The sequence below is a fragment of the Carcharhinus amblyrhynchos genome, chromosome 14 (assembly GCF_965287045.1).
Source record: "Carcharhinus amblyrhynchos chromosome 14, sCarAmb.v2.hapA, whole genome shotgun sequence".
Classification (NCBI taxonomy): domain Eukaryota; kingdom Metazoa; phylum Chordata; class Chondrichthyes; order Carcharhiniformes; family Carcharhinidae; genus Carcharhinus; species Carcharhinus amblyrhynchos.
The window spans coordinates 19,951,595-19,972,008 of record NC_137337.1 but is presented as its reverse complement, the minus strand read 5'-3'; the positions used below and the strand labels follow the sequence as shown (position 1 = coordinate 19,972,008).

The 20,414-nt window shown below is 41.0% G+C and overlaps 1 protein-coding gene across 2 annotated transcripts in view; it reads right to left on the bottom strand.

Moving 5' to 3' along the window:
* Positions 1 to 13,264, bottom strand: part of prima1 (proline rich membrane anchor 1) — a 57,106-nt gene extending 43,842 nt beyond the window's left edge. Inside the window, exons 1-3 of one of the 2 annotated variants that reach the window (XM_080202358.1) lie at positions 12,591 to 13,264; positions 10,986 to 11,077; positions 10,685 to 10,832 (exon numbers count right to left, since the gene is read on the bottom strand). In XM_080202358.1, coding sequence (XP_080058484.1) covers positions 10,685 to 10,832; positions 10,986 to 11,072 — 235 coding nt within the window. In that variant the 5' untranslated portion in view covers positions 11,073 to 11,077; positions 12,591 to 13,264. Of the gene's footprint in view, positions 1 to 10,684; positions 10,833 to 10,985; positions 11,078 to 12,445; positions 12,477 to 12,590 lie in introns of those variants that run through there. The other variant, XM_080202359.1, reaches the window with a different exon arrangement.
* Between the last annotated feature and the right edge of the window lie 7,150 nt (positions 13,265 to 20,414).

The window sequence follows — 20,414 nt, the reverse complement described above, 5'->3', positions numbered from 1 at the left end:
AAAGGCCATTCAAGCACAATGGAGTCTTCTGGCTTTTGGAGTCACTGAGTGTGAAAGCATGTTTGGGCATGAGAAAAATATCAGCCATGATTGAATGGCAGCGCAGTCTCGATGGGCTGTGTGGTCTTGTTCTGCTCTTATGTCTCATGGTCTTATGGTTTGAGCTGGTGTGTCACAAAGTCCTTAATAAGAGAGTTGGAGGGCTGCTTAGTCAGATGGTTATACCTTGGAGAATAGCAGGAACACTGAGCAGAGTCAAAGTAAATTCCTGAGAGCTGTGGTACATGTTGGTTTAGTCCCAGGAGAAATGAAGGAGCCCTCAATGTCCTGCAAGGCACTCCGGAGTAGAAATAAGAGTAGAACAGTGAGTGTTTCATTGAGATTTTTGGATTTAAAAAAATAAGTATTTATGAAATGTAATGTTAATTTGATAAGATTTGCATTGTGCAATGAAGGTTTTTGCTTAATATGTGAAATCATGCGACACATTTCATTGAGATGAGAACTGGGAATTGGGATTTCTTTTTAAGATGTAATGGACTCCCTCACGATAATAACAACAGCTTGGATTACTGTTGTCAACACTTTCAGGCCATTTTTCAAGCCAAAATCCTAAAACGCTAACATCCTGCATTTGCCTTCAATGAGGTCTAACCTCACACCAGTCAGAGATAACTGCCTGTGAGTGAATAAGTTATGTGTGACCACTTGACACTGGACATTTACATGCAAGATCTTTGTGCTTCACAAACTTTCAATTGTGTTATCTGATGCCCTGGCAGCATTCTTTTCCCCCATAGAAGTGCAGTTTACAATACTCAAGTCTCTGGGGAAGCTGCAATTGGCTCCCAGCCACCTGACGAAGGGACAGGCTGTCCCGAAAGCTTGCGACTTTTGCTACAAATGAACCTGTTTGGACGTTAAACTGGCGTTGCGGGATTCTGTTTTTGTTTTACCCCAGTCCAACGCTGGCCTCTCCACATCGAAGCTGCAATTGCCATACATTGCTCTGTTCAGAAGTTTACCTGAGCAAGTTTGTCACATGAATGATCCTTTAGGAATGCTGCATTAGTCTGTTCCTTATTGCAAGTGAACACTTCCTCTGGATATTGATTCAGATGTTCCACTCTCAAGATTGCAAACAGCAGGGAGAATTAATTGTCTCATTAATCTGTTTTTGTTGTTTCAAAACAACACACTAAAATAACTCCCTGGCTCTTCCTTAGAAAGGTCTATTACACACACTTGAAAGGATTGTCAAAATGTTGGTTTAATGTCTCATTTGCAAAGTTGTACCTGTGTCAATGCAACACTTTTTCAATGCTGCAGGAATTTGGCAGATAATATCATGTGCTCAAGGGGGCCTCGAAAGGGCCTTGAACCCATAATCTTCTCCGTCAGAGATTAAGTAGGTGCCACTGAACTAAAGCTGACCCATACAAACATTACTTTAGGTATAAAATTAATGTGTACTTTATGTGCTGATCTGCCTCATGTCTTTGCAGAAGCACACAGTGCGGAAGAGGCCCTTTGGCCCATCGAGTCTGACCTAACACATGAGAAACACCTGACCTATCTACCTCATCTCATTTACTAGCATTTAGCCTATTGTCTTGAATGTTATTGTGTGTCAAGTGCTTATTTAGGTACTTTTTAAAGAATGCCTCTGCCAGCCTCTCAAGCAGCATATTCCAGACAGTCAGTACACTCTGGGTAAAGAAGGTTTTTCCTCACATTCCCCCCTAAACCTCTTGCTCCTCACCTTGAACTTGTGTCGGCCTGTGGCTAACTCTTCAACTAAGTGGGATAGCTGCTCCTTAACCACCCTGCCCATGGCCCTCATAATCTTGTACACCTCAAACAGGTCACCCCCCACCCCCAGCTTTCCCTGCTCCAAAGACAAAACTACCCGAGCCTATCCAACCTCTCTTGATAATTTACATGTTCCATCCCAGGCAACATCGTGGTGAATCTCCTCTTCACCATTTCCAGTGCAATCACATCTTTGTTAAATGAACTTAATTCATCTCAAAACACACGAATCTCAGCCACTGCCATTACTTAATGATTTTCCCTGTAATTATTGCCCAATATAATAAAAAATCTAAAGAGTTACATTCCAACCTACAGAAACTTGGATGAACCTAGCCAATAAAAATCTGGAATGCTTTTTTGGTTGATGTCCCTTAATGCAAACTCTGACATTAATTAGGCTTATCATTGACAATGATAAGTTTTAATATGCAAGAAAGGCAATATCCCAGGTAACGCTAGAATTGAAAATCTTGATTGCTCCAGGAAGACATTAATGACACTAATTGACTCAGAAGCTTCATGAGTGGAGGATATTGTCCTAATAACATCAGTGATCTAAACATAATAGAGCCATGCATCTAACGGCAAAACACTAGGGATGGTAACTTTCTGAGCTGCACAGAAAGCATTTCACTGAGTGAATGGAACTTCCTCCAACTTTGAGTGCATCTGGCTTTGGTCCCATATTCAATATTGAACACAAATAGTGTAGCACGACTCACAGACGTACATTCTGATTAAGTGTCAGTTTTGGCCTTCAGGTTATGCACACAATGGGTTTCCCCTTTTATTCCTATGTAGTTATTATTCCTTTCAAGCCCCTTGCTGGTTGATGTGCATTTTCAATTAAGGTAATAAAAGCAAGCAAGATGTACCATGAAAACACACTTTTTAAACAGATGACAATCAGCTGTTCAGTTCTCTAGCAACAACATTTAGTGAGATAAGGCCAAGGCATACCTAATAACAGAAGTTTAAGCCACTGACCACCCCCCACACCACCAACCCTCAAATAAGAGGGAGATGATGGCAAAGTGATACCATTTCTGGATTAGTAACCCAGAAGCCTCACCTAATGTTCAGCGGGCATAGTTCAAATCCCACCATGGCAGCTGGTGGAGTCTGAATTCAATTAATTCATTAAATTCTATTAACAAAAGGTCGTGAATGTAGCCCAATCCATCACATAAACCAGCTTTCCATCCAATGACTCTGTCTGCACTTCCTGCTGGCTCAGCAAAGCAGCCAGCATAATTAAGGGCTCCCACACACTCTGGATATTCCTCTCTTCCACTTTCTTCCTTTGCGAAAAAGATACAGAAGTCTGAGTCCATGTACCAGCTGACTCAGAAACAGCTTCTTCCCTGATGCTGTTAGAATGCTTTTGAATGGACTTACCTTACATTAAGTTGATCTTCTCTACACTCTAGCTATGACTGTAACACTACATTGTGCACTCCCTCATTTCCTTCTCTATGAATAGTACGTTTTGTCTCTATAGCGCACAAGAAACAATATTTTTTACTGTATGTTAATACACATGACAATAATAAATCAAATCAAATCAAAATCAAATCAAAATTTAGAATGCAAAGCTTCTCTCAGTAATGGTGACCATGAAACTATCATCCATTGTCACAATCGATCTGGTTCACTAATGCCTTTTAGGAAAGGAAATCTGCCAGTCCTACCTGGTCTGGCTTACAAGTAATTCCTGATCCAAAATAATGGTCGACTCTTAATGATCCCCTGATACAGTCTAGTAAGTTCAAGGGCAATTAGAAATGGGTAAAAAGTGTTGGTTTTGCCAGTGATGCCCTTGTCCCATGAAAGAACAAAAACCAGTTAACCTATCAGGAGATTATGTTTCCACTTTCTTGTAAGATTTAATAAATATCAAACTTTTTTTTAGCAATTTTAAAATAATACACCTTTGTGACAAGGTCATTTGGCCGTCACTGCTGCCTCACAGTGCCAGGGACCCAGGTTCAATTCTGGCCTTGGGTGACCTTGTGGCATTGGCACATTTTCTATAGGTTTCCTCTGGGTGCTCCGGTTTCCTCCCACAGTCCAAAGGTGTGCAGGTTAGGTGGATTGGGCATGCTAAATTGTCCCCAAGTGCCTAAAGATGTATAGGTTAGGTGGATTAGCCATACTAAGTGCATGCGGTTACAGAGATTTGGTGGGGGGGCGGGGGGTTAGTGCGGGGGGGGGATGGTGGGCTTGGGTAAGATGATCTTCAGAGAGTTGGTGCAGACCAGTGGACTGAATGGCCTCCTTCAGCACAATAGGGATTCTATGGTTCTATGATTGAGGATTAAATCAAGCTCCATAAAAGGCAAAGGAGAAATGAAGTTGCCAGCCTAGATGACACCATAACCTTTCACTCATTTGCTCTATAGAAACATTCTACACCCTACCCAAACAATAATAGAATTAATATTGTAGTTTACAAGAATTTTGCAGCAATGACAACTAACCATGTAGAGTCAAATGTAGAAGGAAGTAATGGGAAGACATCAGGAAATAGATCGGGTATTAGAATTTAAAAAAAAGAGGAAAAGGTGGTGGGTTTACAATTTTGTTATTGTTGAACTCCAAAATAAGCATCCTGAGAAAAATGCTAAACCAGAGCATGTTAACAGCCACAGGGAGGACGGATGGAAGAATGGTCTTGAACTTTTATGGTACTAACAGCCAATTTCCACTGAACAAAATCCTGCAAAATAAACTAAAATGAATGAATAAATGACCAGGTAATTTGTTTTTGTTGATCCTGATTTGGTTAGAAATGCTGGCCAGGATGGGAAATCTGGTCATTGTCCATTTTCAGCTGCTTCAGCAGTGACGTAGAGTGTGTGAGATGTAAACAGATGGACTGAGGCAGGTGTAAAGTTGGACTTTAGGTCTCAAATACATTACTTGAAAGAGTTACAGGCACCTATCATGCCTGGATAGGGAACTTGTCCATTTTGTTGAACTAAATAATGCGACATTTGATTTTTAATTAAACACTTTAAACGAGGCACTAACCCTTTCACACGCAAAACTAAGGGGCATGACAACTATTCATGACAGCCATTAGAAACTCCTGAAAAAACAGCTAAATCCAATACTGGGTCAGGCATCCTTGGAGCATGGGACATTGATTACTATAATTGGCCCTTATTGTACAATCATAAAACACATGTAACAAGAAGTGATTTCTATTAGAGTTCTTTTACTTCCACCAGAATAATTAACATCTCAGACGAAAGACTTATTTCAACAGCCCTTCTAATCATTAACACTATCCCTTTCCCCCCTCCCAAGTCACATATACCAACCTGAAAGCGATTAATGTTAAATCACAGTAAAATACTTTGAAATGTACTTAAAATACCAACGTAAATGTCTTAAAATCATAGTTACTTGCTTTAAATCTCTTCCTGCATTAATATATGGGTTCTCTACCTACTGTTAGCTGTCAGTGTCTGTATTCTGTCTAAACAAAGGAAATCTAAAATAATCACTTTCAAATCTGATTACTAAGGTGCTTGTTACTGGATCAATATCAATGCAAAACCACAAACAGCAGCAGATGAAAGGAGAAGATCCAAATTTATCTTCACTGGCCAATTATTAATGGCCAATAAATATGACCTGCTGTCTCTGAACAAAAATCCTCTGTAACAACTTATGTTAATTCTTTCATGATCAATGAGATCATCTAAAGATTAAAACATTACTCCAGTCCAACTAATAATGAAGAGACAAAAGCAAAATAATGCAGATACTGGAAATCTGGAATAGAAACAGAAAAGACTAGAAATAGTCAACAGCATCTGTTGAGAGAGAAACAGAGTTTGCAATTCAGGATGTTTCATCCGATGCGTTCTGATGAAAAGTTAACATCATCATTCTCTCTCCACAGATGCTGCCAGATCTGTTGAACATTTCCAGCATTCTCTGCCTTCACATCATTAATAACCAAGAGAACTATTCTCCAGCTTAGATAATTATGCACCCTATCTGTCACATTGAGATGTGACAGTTGGTGCATGCCTCATTCTCTTGTCATTGCATCATAGTTGGATACATAAATGAGGCATTGTAAGCATTCACCAAGTCAAAAATGCTGCACAGAATTGTAGAAACCCTACTGTGTAGAAGGAGGCCATTCAGCCCATTGAGTCTGCACTGACAACAATCCCTTCTCAAGTCCTATCCCCACAACCCCACACATTTACCCCATTAATCCCTCTAATCGATGCGTCTTGGGACACTACGAGCAATTTAGCATGGCCAATCAAACTAACCCTGCACATCTCTGGACTGTGGGAGGAAATCGGCGTACCTGGAGGAAACCCATGCAGACACAGGCAGGAATGTGCAAACTCCACAAAGACAGTGACTCAAGCCAGGAATCGAACCCAGGTCCCTGGAGCTGTGGGGCAGCAGTGCTAACCGCTGTGTCACTGTGCTGCCGAAACTAAAAGTATTAAGAAAATAAATTTCCTCCTGTGTGATATTCTGTTTTGGTAGAAACTGCTCAATCTGCGTGAAACTGCTAAGCTTTCTGCAAATTGAGCCTTTGAGTCCTTCAAATGCTTAAGCTTCAACAAAAACAGAAATGATAATAACAAATGCAAGTGGATAACCAAGACAGCTGCATAACACATACTAAAAAGTATGAAGAAGCAACAAAGTTCTTCATTGACACAAAGGACTGAATTGCTGTGCAGCATGAAGACTTTCCATCTGCATAAAAATGCTGGCAGAGCCTTAAAAACATAACTCCCACCCCTGAACTTGGCTTCTGCCATTTTAACCTTGGTGAGATAGTGTGAAGATTAGACCAGGAAAGAGCAAGTTGGAATCATGTGGATTTGTGTAGATAGCCAGGAGAGGTAAGGTACCTCTTCAGAAAATGTCTCTGGATATTGGTGGGACAGGTCCAGTTCCCTTTTGGAGAGGTGAGGCACCTTTTGGGAGAGATGACAACTGAGAGATGTCAGCTGCCCTTGGGATTGTTTAATAGTAGATACAATTGTGCATAAAATAGATGCACATTTTTTTAAAAGCCCATTCAAATTTTCAAAGCTGTCAAAGAATTGACAAAGACGTGTCAACTCTGGCAAAGAACTGTCAACCCCATCAAAAGAATTGTCGTAGCTCATTGGAACAGTCAAAGCACATCACAACTGATTAAGCTGTCAAGGGATCTAAATCTGCTGTGGTGTTTTTAAGTGTGGAGTTTAAAAATGTGCTTGATATTTCACTCTGTCTCTTGATATAAGCCTGAGGGTTATCATTATAGGATTTGTACTGAACAACTGATTTTATACTCAACATTATCATAGAGGGGTTCCTGTTAAGTGAGCAGTTTGTTTGACAGGCTCAGGTGGCTATAACAGAAAAATGGTTGATTTCGTAAGAGATTGAATACTTAAGTAAAGTATTTGATTTTATGAGAGATTAGTTAAAATCATTTCAATGAGGGGCCATGGGTGGCATGTAGAGTGGCAAAGGGGCTATGTGGGGCCATTTGGTGTGGGTAGAGCGTCATAGGGTGATGTGGGATATGGGAGATCTCTTTTGGGCCTCTTTTCCCCTGGTCAGGTTCGTTGAGTTGGGAAATGTGGTGGTAATATATAAGAAATGCCACATCCATTCAGATAGATATACTACACATGCTATTCTGTATGATATGTGACAGGTTCAAAGCAAAAAAACTCTAGTTACTGCTGGGCATTTCTCTCTTGGAACTGAAACAAACAGCAATTAAACTCTGAGCAACTTGACTTTATGTGTACTTCAGAACAATTAGACTTTGTCTGCTTAAATGGGATACAGTTCCACTTTAGCAGAATAATATTCAGTGTGTCAAACAGTATTAAACTCTTGTACTTAAAAATACAAAGAATCAGCTCATCTAATGCAAACAATGCCAAGGGACATCTACTAATGATGCTTGAAAGAAAGCGTATTTAAGGCTTTTCTATACATTCTCATGCATTTTAGAAAAACATATAAAATAGTGTAAAATAGTTTACCTTATAAGTAATGAGACAAAGTCACATTTGCAATTAAACATTTCATGTCATTGTAAATTTATGCTGCAAGAACATTGATAATGGAGATATAGGCCAGAATTTTACTGCCCCACCTGCTACAGGAATCGAAGTGGGCGAGGGGTGGAAAATGGGAAAGTCCGTTGACCTCAGGCAGGATTTTATGGTTTCTGGATGAGCAAGGCCATAAAATCCCGTCAACACTTTTTTTTTGCTGGTAACTACAATTTAAAGGAGATGTCATTAGTCTGACTTGAGCCCCAATGTCTAGAAAACCATTCCTACACCTCTCTATCTCATTTATTTTACTTCACAAAACTTTTGTTCATGTGTTCCAATATCTCCTCACTTGATATGGTGTCAAAGTTGTTTTATGCTGCTTTTGTGAAACACTGTTGTTCTTCACAGAGGGTAAGGTAAAATTTATACTGCAGCAAAATGTAGTGAACATTACAAATAGCAGATGGTTATTTTCCACTGACTTAATTGGGCAATTTATTTTTCGCTATATAGTTCTCTAAATAGTTGGGATGTTTACAATTTCAGCCCATGAAATGTATGTCATTGTATTGAAATTACATGATGGAATAAATAGCTCATTAGAAATTAAAAGAAAAATGTTTTATTTTTCCCTGCAACTTCCACTTCATGCCAGAATGCCAAGAGCTATTCCAAACAAAGATCTAATCTGTTTCAAATATTTATGCACATTTCCTCGCAAAGATTTTCTTCCAAAAGCTTTTTGTAAACAAAACAAACATTGCCTGTTGAAGTCATCCAAATACATTTCTAAATGTTAATGCACAACAGAGAGTTACAATTGATTGATTGAATACAATCAAGGTTATGTTTCAATTGTTGGAAGAGTTTTACAACACTGATTAGACTCTAGCAAGTCAGTAGTTTACTGTTGAAGAATAACGTACGCCTTTTAATCTTTTCGCTTTCACAGCACATTGTGTAGCACAATTGCCAGCAATATACTGAATACAATCTTTATCAAGGAAAAAAGAAAAAGAAACTGCCGTGTAGGTTATTGTTGCAGTTCATTTGCAAAATATCTATCCTTGTAACATCTGTGCTAATCGTGTAAAAATATATCCTTTGCTACATGTTGTCACAGGAACAGTTCCACCTGATAACATGAACAGCACAATTATTAGTCTGAAGTTGCATAATCTCATGACTACAATGATGTAATTTGCTTTGGCTATGCGCTGACTTGATCTATTGTTATGTATTGCTGGAGCCCGAGGCAGGCTTTCACTGAAAGCTTGCACTTCAACCAAGACAAACCATGGACATCTCAGTGAAAAGGAAATCCTGCATAGCTACCTTCAATAAAAATGAATGGGAAAGTAGAATTAAAAATGTCATCAGTAGGGTTGTGAAATTCATCTCCCATCATATTTATCTAATAGCCTTTTCATAACTGCTTTAAACATATGTGCACAGTGAAATATAATAATCCACATATAACTCAATAGGATAAATAGGCAAGAATTATGTGTCCTAAACAACACATTAACCTGTTCATAACTGCTTTAAACACATTGTGCTGTAGTTTACACTGAAATGTAATAATTTAGCCTGCAGCCCAGTAGAGCAAACAAGCAAGAATTATGAGTCCTCAACAACAGGCATTTGGATTCTACTAAGCAGGGAGGCAATAGTTTAGTGGTATTATTGCTAGGCTATTAATCCAAAGCCTCAGCTAATGTTCTGGGGACCTGGGTTCGAAACCCACGATGGCAGATGGTGAAATTTTTGAATTCAATAAAAAAAATCTGACATTAAGAATCTACTGATGACCACGAAACCATTGTTAATTGTCGAAAAAAATCCATCTAGTTCAATAATGGTCGTTCAGGGAAAGAAATCGCCTGTCCTTACCTGGTCTGACCTACGTGTGACTCACAGCAATGTGACTGACTCTCAACTGCCCAACTAGGGATGGCCAACCAGCCTACGTCCCATGAGTGAATAAAAGTGTGACACTTTTTAGGTGCGATTGTGATCTAAAATTTTTACAGCCCTTCAAACAAAACTGCATAAAATCACAGGTGATTCATGTCCTTAGAATTACCTCCTAAATTAACAGCCCCAGGAGCTCAAAAACACCACAAATTCTTCAGATTGCCGCTTCAAAACCGTGTGGAACCTGCCTGAAGATTAGAGGACTTTTGTCACGGTAGCTGCTGCTGAGTGGAAGCAGAAATGCCCACAGCAGTCAGGGAAGGAAGTTGCAAATGGTAGGGGCTGAGATCACATTCATCTCATAGCGTCCCTACAGTGTAGAAGCAGGCCATTTGGCCCTTTGAGCCTGCACCGTCAACAATCCAACCCAGGCCTCATCCCTGCAACCCCGGGTATTTATCCTACTAATCCACCTGACACAAAGGGTAAATTTAGCATGGCCAATCTACCTAACCCACATATCTTTGCAGTGTGGGAGGAAACCAGAACCCCCCCAGAGGAAACCCACGCAGACAGGGGGAAAACCTGCAGACTCCACATAGACAGTCATCCGGAGGCCAGAATCAAACCCGCGTCCCTGGCACTGTGAAGCAGCACTGCTAACCACGGTGCCATCCAAATTCACCCCATCTGGTGTCACTTTTAAACTCCTGCCCTAAACTCGCATTCAGACAGGAGGAGGGCAGTCTTAGCTCACTCATGTTTCTGTTTGACCCTTATGCTGGGTGGGGGGGGGGGGGGATGGGGAGGTAGAGGGATTCCCCCCTCACTTCCATTCACACACACTCTCACTCCCTTGCCGGGGTGCATCCTAAGGGCAGGTTTTATGTTCCACTTACTTGGAGACACCAGTTGCCTGGGCGGTGGAGGGGGAGGCGGCGGCGGGGGTAAGGGGGGAGGTCGACAGGAGCAGATCTCATGGCAGCTGTCAGTCACTGTCTCAAAAGCCGATCGCCCGCCTGATTTCTGGAGTTCGCCCTGAGAGAGCTGGTGGAGTAAAAACAAACTTGCATTAATAATAAACAGACAGGGCGGGCTGGGGTTTGTCTGTGTGTGTGTGTGTGTGGGGTGGGGGGAGTGGGAGATGTAACAAAGGCAGGATCATTGTTTTTTGTACATCTGTTCACTCTCTGCACTCACCTGAGAGAAAAACAGCAGCGAGGTGAGGAGATAGCAGCGATGCAGAATCCAGGGGTAGAGGGTAAATGGCAGATCAGCCGCCAGCATCCCGCCTGCGAGGTTAAAATACAAACCCAACACGTTAAAATGGGGCGGGATTACCGCACGAAAAATACGTCGAGTTCCAGTTTGAAGCTGGTTCACCCCTCTCCCTCGCACACAAACTTTTTTCCCCCTCCCCCCTCTCTGGTTTGAGGGAAGGGGTGATGTGGAGATGCTGGCGTTGGACTGGGGTAAACACAGTAAGAAGTCTCACGACACCAAGTTAAAGTCCAACCGGTTTATTTGAGAGTTGGAATGTTCCAGCAAGATGTATCTTCAGAGTTGAAGTGCTTGTCCTTGATGGCTTGTTCCCCGGGACATGAGGCAAGCTCTCACCCAGCCCTCTCTCCACTCACTCACTCACTCACACACAGCGGGAACTGACTGCCGACAGCTGGGAGAGAGAGGTGGGGGGGCGGGGTGGGGGCAGGAGGAGGCTGTCAGTGCCTTCTCTGAGACAACTTGGCTCTTCTGCTTACACTGACAGACTAAAAAGTCTGGCAGAGACAGGAGGAAGGGGAGAAAGAGAAGGGGGAGGTAGGAAAGCGATAGAGAGAGTGGGAGGAAGAGGGTGAGAGAGTGTGGGGGAGAAGGGAAGAGAGATGGGGAACGAGAGGGTGAGAGAGAGAGAGAGCTGTTCGTCCCTTATTTGAGACAACTTGGAGCTTCTGTTTACCTTGGCAGAGAGAGGGGGAAAAAAGGGGGAGAGAGAAAAAGGGGGAAGAGAGAGAAAAGGGCGAGAAAAGAGAAAAGGGGGAAGAGGGGGGAGAGAGAAAGGGAAAAAGGGGAGAGAGAAAAAGGGGTAAGAGAGGGAGAGAGAGAGAACAGGGGAAGAGAGGGGGAGAGAGAAAGGGGAAAAAGTGGGAGAAAGAAAAAGGGGGAAGAGAGGGGGGGAGAGAGAAAAGGGGAAGAGAGAGGGAGAGAGAAAGGAAGAAGAGAGAGAGAGAGCTGTCGCTTTCTTGTTTGAAACAACTTGGTTCTCCTGTTTACACTGACAGAGAAAAGGAAGCAAACCTGCCTTAAAATCGCAATGACCACAAGACAAAACTATCCTGCTTGAAAATATGTACTCATCCATGCAAAGTTATCACAGCGGGGAGTGGGATGGAGAGAGGGAAGGTGGAGTGGGATAGGATTGGAGGGGAAGGGGGGAATCCTCTCCCAGACTGTAGTTTTTAAAGGATATGAAGGAATCCCTCTTTAAGAGGATTTGCTGCAACAGGCGATGCCCAGCGGGCACTCCAGGGCGCTGTGAAGGCATTTTTTTTTTGGGATCCAATCCCGTTTCCCCCTCCAGCTGAGAGAGAAAGAGAGGGGGAGGAAAGTGGCAGCCCGCTTCTCTCATCTGGCTGAAAATCTGATCACTTGCTCCCAGGCACCTTGCTTATGTGGCTCCTTGCGAAGGACCAGGTGGAGAAACAGCGGCGCTGTAATAGAAATAAAGAGAAATACAACAACCCCCCCCCCACCCCACCTTCTCCTGCCTTCCCCCACCCACCCACCCCCCCGCCTCCCGCTTTTCACCTTATTGGCAACGAGCTGGATCCTCCGTCGCTGTAAATGTTCAGAGGCAGAGAGAGAGACAGAGTGTCCACTTTACAACTGTGCCAGCGAAGAGTCCCGAAAGCGACTGCAAACCGTGTGTGTGTGTGTGTGTGTGTATGTGTGTCTCTCACATCACTCCACTGCACCCGGGCTCATCCTGGAAGTGAGTAGCACCGTGTTGGATCGACACATGCACAGGATTTCGCTCCAGCTCGCCTCTGAATCTAACCTCTGCTTGGCACGCTGCAGTAATTTTTCAGAGCGCTGTAGCGTGTCCATTGTGCACTGCCCTGTGTGTGTGTGTGTGACAGCCCCCACTGCCTGCCTGGGCTCCTTCACTCCGCTGCAATGATCAGTTTGCGGACTCGGGTGGCTGAATCGCTGTAGCCTCCCCTCCGCCTCTCTCCCATGGCTTGGGGACTGATTTCTGGAAGTGCTGGGAGTGAGTTCCCCGCCCTCCTTCCCTCTCTCTCTGGCTGTTCTGTTCTTGCTTCGCCCGACGTTCGAGCCGCGCAGAAATCGCACTGGGGTCCGCACTATCGCCAGGTCGAAGTCGCCAGCAAGGATTGCACACTGCACTCAGCACACACTGGGTTCCTCCTGCCTGTTATCTAATATCCGCCATGTTGTGGCATGATTATATTCATCAGTTGTGATTGATGCAGAGTTGTCACAGAGTCCCAGGCTCGGTGCATGTGCCCGGAAAGTTGTGGCACCCACTCGAATGCGCCGATCCCCTCAGCCAGTAACTGCTATTTCTCCAACACACCTCTCAAGTGATTCAAGGGGGAAAAAAAAGTTCTCAACTTACATTGACGCATCTGACAATATTTAACTGGGATTTGTACTGCTTAGATGAAAACATGAAGCTGGTTTAAAAACAAGCAATTGACACCCACAGATTGGGTGCGGGTTTCAGTGTATTAGCAACTATATATATTTGCACAATATATCCTCCTGTCCAGTTCCATGAAGTTAATATAAGTGATCTGTTCCGTGACTGTTCACTTACTTCGCCTTTCATTGCGCCAATAATTCTTTCGGGACGTGCCTTCCTCTAGATGGATCGCAGATTGAAAAGAACACAAGCCCCAAAGTTAAGACAATAACAAACACAATTTTCATAAAGCGCTTTTTACACTATCAACTTGGCTTGTCAGTGTCCACAAAGCACAATTGCTCACACACACACATAAAACTTCAACATGTCCTTCAGTGAGGCACGGTTTCTACATACGGTGAAGCCATGGCAAGTTACCTAATCCTGAGAGTTTATCCAATGTTGAATATCATTGAGGTTTTATTTTTGCTGATCTGGAATCAGATTCTCAGTTGATTTAATTGACAGGGGAATAGTTAAGATCTGCATGTTATCCAAATAAATTACATACACTGCTGCACCTTGGTAGTTTGCAAATCACTGAAATAAGCTTCTGCTCCACCGGATCCTTTCAACATCACGGGAAATCAGGAAAATATATTTAGATCTCTAATTTAAGAGACATATCTCAATGATCCAGATATTGAAAAGGTTACAGAGGTACACTCTGGAGAGTTTTGTGAAGGTAAACTTATGGCCCTGGTTGTGGGGGCGGGGGGGGGGGGGACTCTGAAAATTTAAGCAATTGTCAACTTTATTTGATTTTGGCAGTCAGTTAAGCCACTCAGCCAGTCGTTAGAATTTCCGATCTTTCATCTCGAATAAACAAAAATAAGTACTTGATTTGTGCTAATTATTGTGGAATTATACATTAGTGACAATAAATACGAGAACCTAACATGATCATCCGCTTTTAATGTGAAAAGACAAATCATATGATGAAGAAGGAAAAATGTTTGTTCTAATAAAACAATTAATCAAATCTCAATATTCCATTTCAAATAGATTCTGCTGACGATAGAAGCGTGAATATGTGGAAGATCTTATAATGTAGCTGCTAATGTTTCTTAATTCTTCAGTTACCTATGATACTTTTCTAAGTCTGCTGTCTTTAATATATTCATGTCAAGGGTAGCAACACAGAAATTAATTCATTCCAGAATTGCATTTTTCTACAGTATTTTCAAATTACAAGCGCTTTCCTTGCAGTGCACTGTTGCAAAAGGCTTCACATATTGAAATAAGTACTAATTTTGGCAAAATCAATTTGCATTCTGCATTGTACCTCCATATGGATCAATAGAGTAAATACATTCATTTATCTAACATTTAATAAAAAATACTCAATTGACTATAGTCTGTCAGTGTCCACAAAGCACAATTGCTCACACACACACATAAAACTTCAACATGTTCTTCAGGCACGGTTTCTGCATAGGTGAAGCCATGGCAAGTTATCTAATCCTGAGAGTTTATCCAATGTTGAATATCATTGAGGTTTTTTTTTGCTAATCTGGAATCAGATTCTCAATTGATTTAATTGACAGGGGAATAGTTAAGATCTGCATGTTATCCAAATAAATTACATACACTGCTGTCTTCAGTGTCTAATCCCTGTTTCTCCTACTGCAGTTAATACTCCTTTGAACTTTACAGTCTTTCCTACTCAAACACTCAAATGTTACATCCTCCTTGCTCTCCCACAATCGATTTGCTTTTCTCATTGCTTCTTGATTTAGTACACCTTCACCCCTACACTTTCCAATGCCAGTGAAATTACTCCTCACCTCAGTTCTAAAAGGTTTGCCTCATCCGCAAACTATGACCCCTGGTTCTGGTCTCCCCCACCATTGGGAACATTCTTTCTGAATCTACCCTGTCCAACTCTGTTCAAATTTTATAAGTATACTGTGAGAAAATGTGAACTTGGCCACTTGGCACAATGAATAAAAAAGCAGCATATTTAAATAGAGGTCACAGAACTCAGTGGTACAGGGGGATCTGGGTGTCCTGGCGTATGAATCACAGAAAAGTTATGATATACACCAAGTAATTAGGAAGTCAAGTAGAACATTGAAATTTATTGCAGGGTGAATGATACTTTAACAATTCTTTATGAACCCTGTGTTAGTGCACAAAAAAGACAGACCGACAAGATTGGAAAGGAAAAGACTACACCAGTGCAGACATCTTACACTAAGCGAGTACTCGTATTGAAGGTCCAAGTGGAAGTAGCCACAACCACATCCCTCCCTTTTGCTTGCACCTTTGTATATTGTACAACAAATGGGAATTCCCCTCATGTTGTCAGCGATGTTGCCCACGTAATTTAATGTTGCACAAAGTAAAATCAGAAATAGAATGATGAACATGTATATATACCATAATGGATTTTCATTTCAGGACTGGTCTTTTTCCAGCCCATGAGCTTGGAATATTGCAGAATAAACACCAGTTAGCAATTCTACCTGACAGCAACTTTCACCTCCCAGTTTCATGGGTATGATTATCATCATCCACGCACACTTCTAAGAACCCTGCCTCTCTTGGGTCATAAAGTTTTGATAGCGTATCTTTCCGAAGTTCCTTGTTAACTGACCAACAAACAATATCCTGATTCATGGTTTGGTCACTTATAGTAACACACACAGTAGCACCTTTAAGTTGTCCACACAGCCTTCCAAGTTTTAGACTTTTTTAGCCTGTGACAGCAGTGTCTCCAAGACCTCCTGCATTGCTGTGCTGACCACTTTCTGCATCCAGCTCTCCTTTGTATCTGGTTTCTACATTTTAACTTACCTTTGGTGCTGCTTTTATATCAAAGATCTTTCGGTCACTAGGGCCAATACTTGTCATTATTGAAGAAAATTTACTTTACAATTGACACAGCATGTTGAAAGTTCTTGTCAAGCATTCTTAAAACAATTCAGATTCCACAGACACTTTAAAGAAATTACAGATTTTCCTTATGTTACTGCTTCCAGGCCAGTTCATCCCAACATGACGCTGTATTAAACTAATAATACATTAAATCACAAGTAAAAAAACTAATGACATGAATTAAGTATATATTAATAAAGAAATCATTTCATAGCAGCCACAATAGTACTGAATTATATTATGAACCATCTCTTCCAGATCTTGTGATTGGAAAGATGTCATTCACACCAATGGCAGAATCACACTTTGGGAAAAGAACTTTGACCATCCAGTTTTTTTCTGAGGCAGAAAGCACCTCAAATAATTTCAATAAATTATTTGAAGAATGGACTTAGTTCAAATAGAACAGTTGATCCATTTTGGATAATCCAGCTACCTTGATTGGTACTTGTAACACCAATAAGAAAAAAAACAAAAGAAACATATCTAATAAAGTGTCTGACCTAGTTATGTGCCTGCTTTGGAACAAAAAGATTGAGATGACTATTTAAAATGATTAAGGTAAACTTAAAATGTATGTAAGTAATGTGTAGGGTACACATGTCACAATCATCTTGAAAGAATCTGTTCAGACAAAATGTTAATCATAGAGTTCCTACAGTGCAGAAGGAGGCCGTTCAGCCCATCAAATCTACACCAACTCTCCGACAGAGCATTCCACCCAGCCACTAATGCCGTAACCCCATGTATTTACCCCATTAACCCCCTGACCTATACATCTTGAGACACTAAGGGATAATTTAGCTTAGCCAATCCACCTAACCTGCACATCTTTGAACTGTATGCAGTGTAGTTTTAGTTTACACTACTTTAATGGAGTGTATCACAATTTGCTTCCAGTTGTCATGAATTTTGGTCACAATTTTCTACCACCGTTCATCATTGTAAATTGCTATGTCAATATTTCCTATTCTCATTTGCTGTTATATGTGACAATGTAGCCTGTAGCTATTGTATGGCCTTATGAAGCAAGCTTCTAAAGTGTCTTGAAACCATTTTGTATAATGAAATAAATCTCCATCAGTTGACTGTGGGCTATTCTGTGGCCAATTTACTAGTAATTTGCTTTTTAATGAGATATAAAAGGAGTCGATTTCCTAGCTATTTTCTCCCAGACTGTTACACGCTTTTTGCATCCTGTTCTCAAAGTGTTAATTCCTTGTTGGACAACAGCTGTGTGGGAGTTAAGCCAGCCTCCAATGCTTTGCACAACTGTACAGTATTCAAGTGTGGGCATTAGCACAAAGCATTGGCAAGCTACTAAATCATAGAGTGTATTATGAGTGCTGGCTATAAATATGCACGTACAGGAGCATGCACTAGATAGAAAGTAGGAGTAGTAACCCAAAGATGCTGAGGCTAATTGTAACTCCTTCTATCATTATCCTAGCTAAAGTTAGTTAACTTAACAGAGACCAGATATGGACCTCAGGGTCTACTTGTGCTGTATGTTTCATGTATTCACTACATGAACTAATTAAACCATCATTTTGAAGTTTCTAGAAGCACAAGAATTAGGAGCAAGATTGGCCATTCAGTCCATCGAGCTGACTCACCTTTCAACCTGATCATGACTGATCTTCTACCTCAATGCCATTTTCATGCATTATCCCTATAAAGTTTGATATCTTTAATATGTAGAAATCTATCAATCTCTGTCTTGAATATATTCAATGACTGAGCTCTACAACCCTCAGTTTTAGAGATTTCCAAAGATTCACCACCCTCTGAGTGAAGAAATTTCTCCTCATCTCAGTCCTAAATGGCCTATTTCTTATTCTGAGCCCATTTTCCTTGGTTCTAGGTGCTCCAGCCAAGGAAAACATCCTTCATGCATTTACCCAAAACCCTGTAAGCATACAAAATATGCTTCATCCCGCCAGAACAAGGAATCACTCCCTCTGTGGAAAGTATGTCTTTTCTTAGATAAAGAGACCAAAACCGTACACAATACTCCAGGAGCAATCTCAGCAAGACTCACACAATTGCAGCAAGAGTTCTTTAGAATTGTACTCAAAACCTCTTGTAATAAAGGACAATTCAAGAAGTGCTGAGGAACAAGGGGCATTGTATTATTTTGCATACACATAATTGTCTCACTTGCATACACTTAAAACCAAATGATCTTCTTCATGGTATAATGTGATGAATGAATGACTTGTAGGTGTAATGAAGATCCAATGACTCAAAATTCTGGGTAAGGAGTTTGGCTCCCAGACCTCTCTGGAAAATAAATCTCACATGGCAATCTCCATAAGAAATTATTACATCTGTAACTGTCAGAAATTGTGCCCTTTTTTGTTCTTTGAGGCTTTAAGAAAAGAATGAATACAATCTGGGATATACATACAGTTCAAATCATAACAAACCAAGTCCGACTGTACTTTCAGTGTAATGAATTGTATTTGCAGGTTTGTGGATCAGTCCTTGGGGATATTTAGTTGTCAATATTTTTGATGCTATGTCAGTTTTTCATTTAAAATCTTGGGTCAGTTTGTTCATGTTCTAGAGTATGTTCATGGGACCTCTAATCTAGGGTCATGCTTTATGTCATTTGAAAGATAATGTAACAAAATCACGCTAACTCTTGATATTTGTAAAGGAATGCAATTACTTCACATTTTAGAAAGAGTGCTAAAAGAATGGGTCATATTGTTTGGAACCAAGGATAATATTTTTGACATAATACCAGAGACAAAATAAATTGAAATCCAGTTAAATCTAATTAAAGAATGGCAAGTCATTGTAAAATAGAAATTGCATCTGCATACTTAATGCACTTTAATCAAGTACACTGTCCATCATTTTAAAAAGGGTTTGATCCCAATTGTTTTAAACAGGTAACACTTCCATTAAATTAACAATAGAGGAATTTGATGCAAACATGTCAGGCTTTTGTGCAATAAATTGCCCGGTGTCATTTTCATACTTCAGTCTTTAATGTTGATTCATATTTGTCCTTTTATTGCTTTGGAAAGCATTCCTGAAACTGCTTTGGAAAGATTATTCACAATGAACAGTCAATAGCATAATCTTTGTTGCTGTCAACTAGTGAATAGTCATGCTATTGGCGTTGTGTTAACGCAGAGCTGTTTTGGACGCGCAACCATAGCAAACTGCTGACAGCTCTATGGGCAAACAACCATCTCCGTGAAGTAGTCTCACACCTCCTGGTTTTCAATGTTAGAGTGCTGTATAATTGCAGTTTAATGCAAAGCCAAGCTTAACACCTTTGCAGGCAGTTTATATTTAAACATTTTAATTTTCAAGACAAATTATGCACAGTGATGGAGTAAGCAGAATTTTTATATCGCTGCTCAGATTGGAGATTAATGTTTCCAAGCCATTATTGCTAAGTACATGTATCTTAACTTTCCAATAAAAAACTTGGATAAGTTACATTGCTATATCTTGTTGAGTGTCATCTGTGCTCATCAAGGGAAGAGATATCAACGTTGCGGCGCTGAGCAGCGTTCCACTTTTTTAGTGTAAGTGTCAGCATCAGATGCATTGTCAGGGTGAGTATAACACAGAAACAGAATATAGCTGTCTCCATAGCCCCAAGCAATTCATTGGAAAAGCTTCAGATTTCAAAGCTCCCCTCACCTTATTAGCCTCTCTGAATGAAACCTTAGAGCAAAAATTGTATCTCCTTAAAATTATTTTTCCTTTTCGAGAAGGGGCATTTCGTGAATTCAACAAAAGGAGATAAACCTTGAGCATTTTGCTGTGGAACCTGTCAGTCATTCCTGACACGCAGAATGTGAAGGTGAGGGGGTGTGGGTGAAGGTCAGGACCATCCTGATTGTCCACGATGGCAACTGTTATGTAAATGTAATGTTAAGTCCCTATTTTTCCGAGAGCAATGATGGACAGCCCTCTTGTTGCAGGCAGAAAGACGCAGAATTTCTCCCGCATCTTTCCCATGCATTTACATCTGGTGCTTTCAGCTGCGGAGGCCCTGAGCTCGGTAATTCCAACCC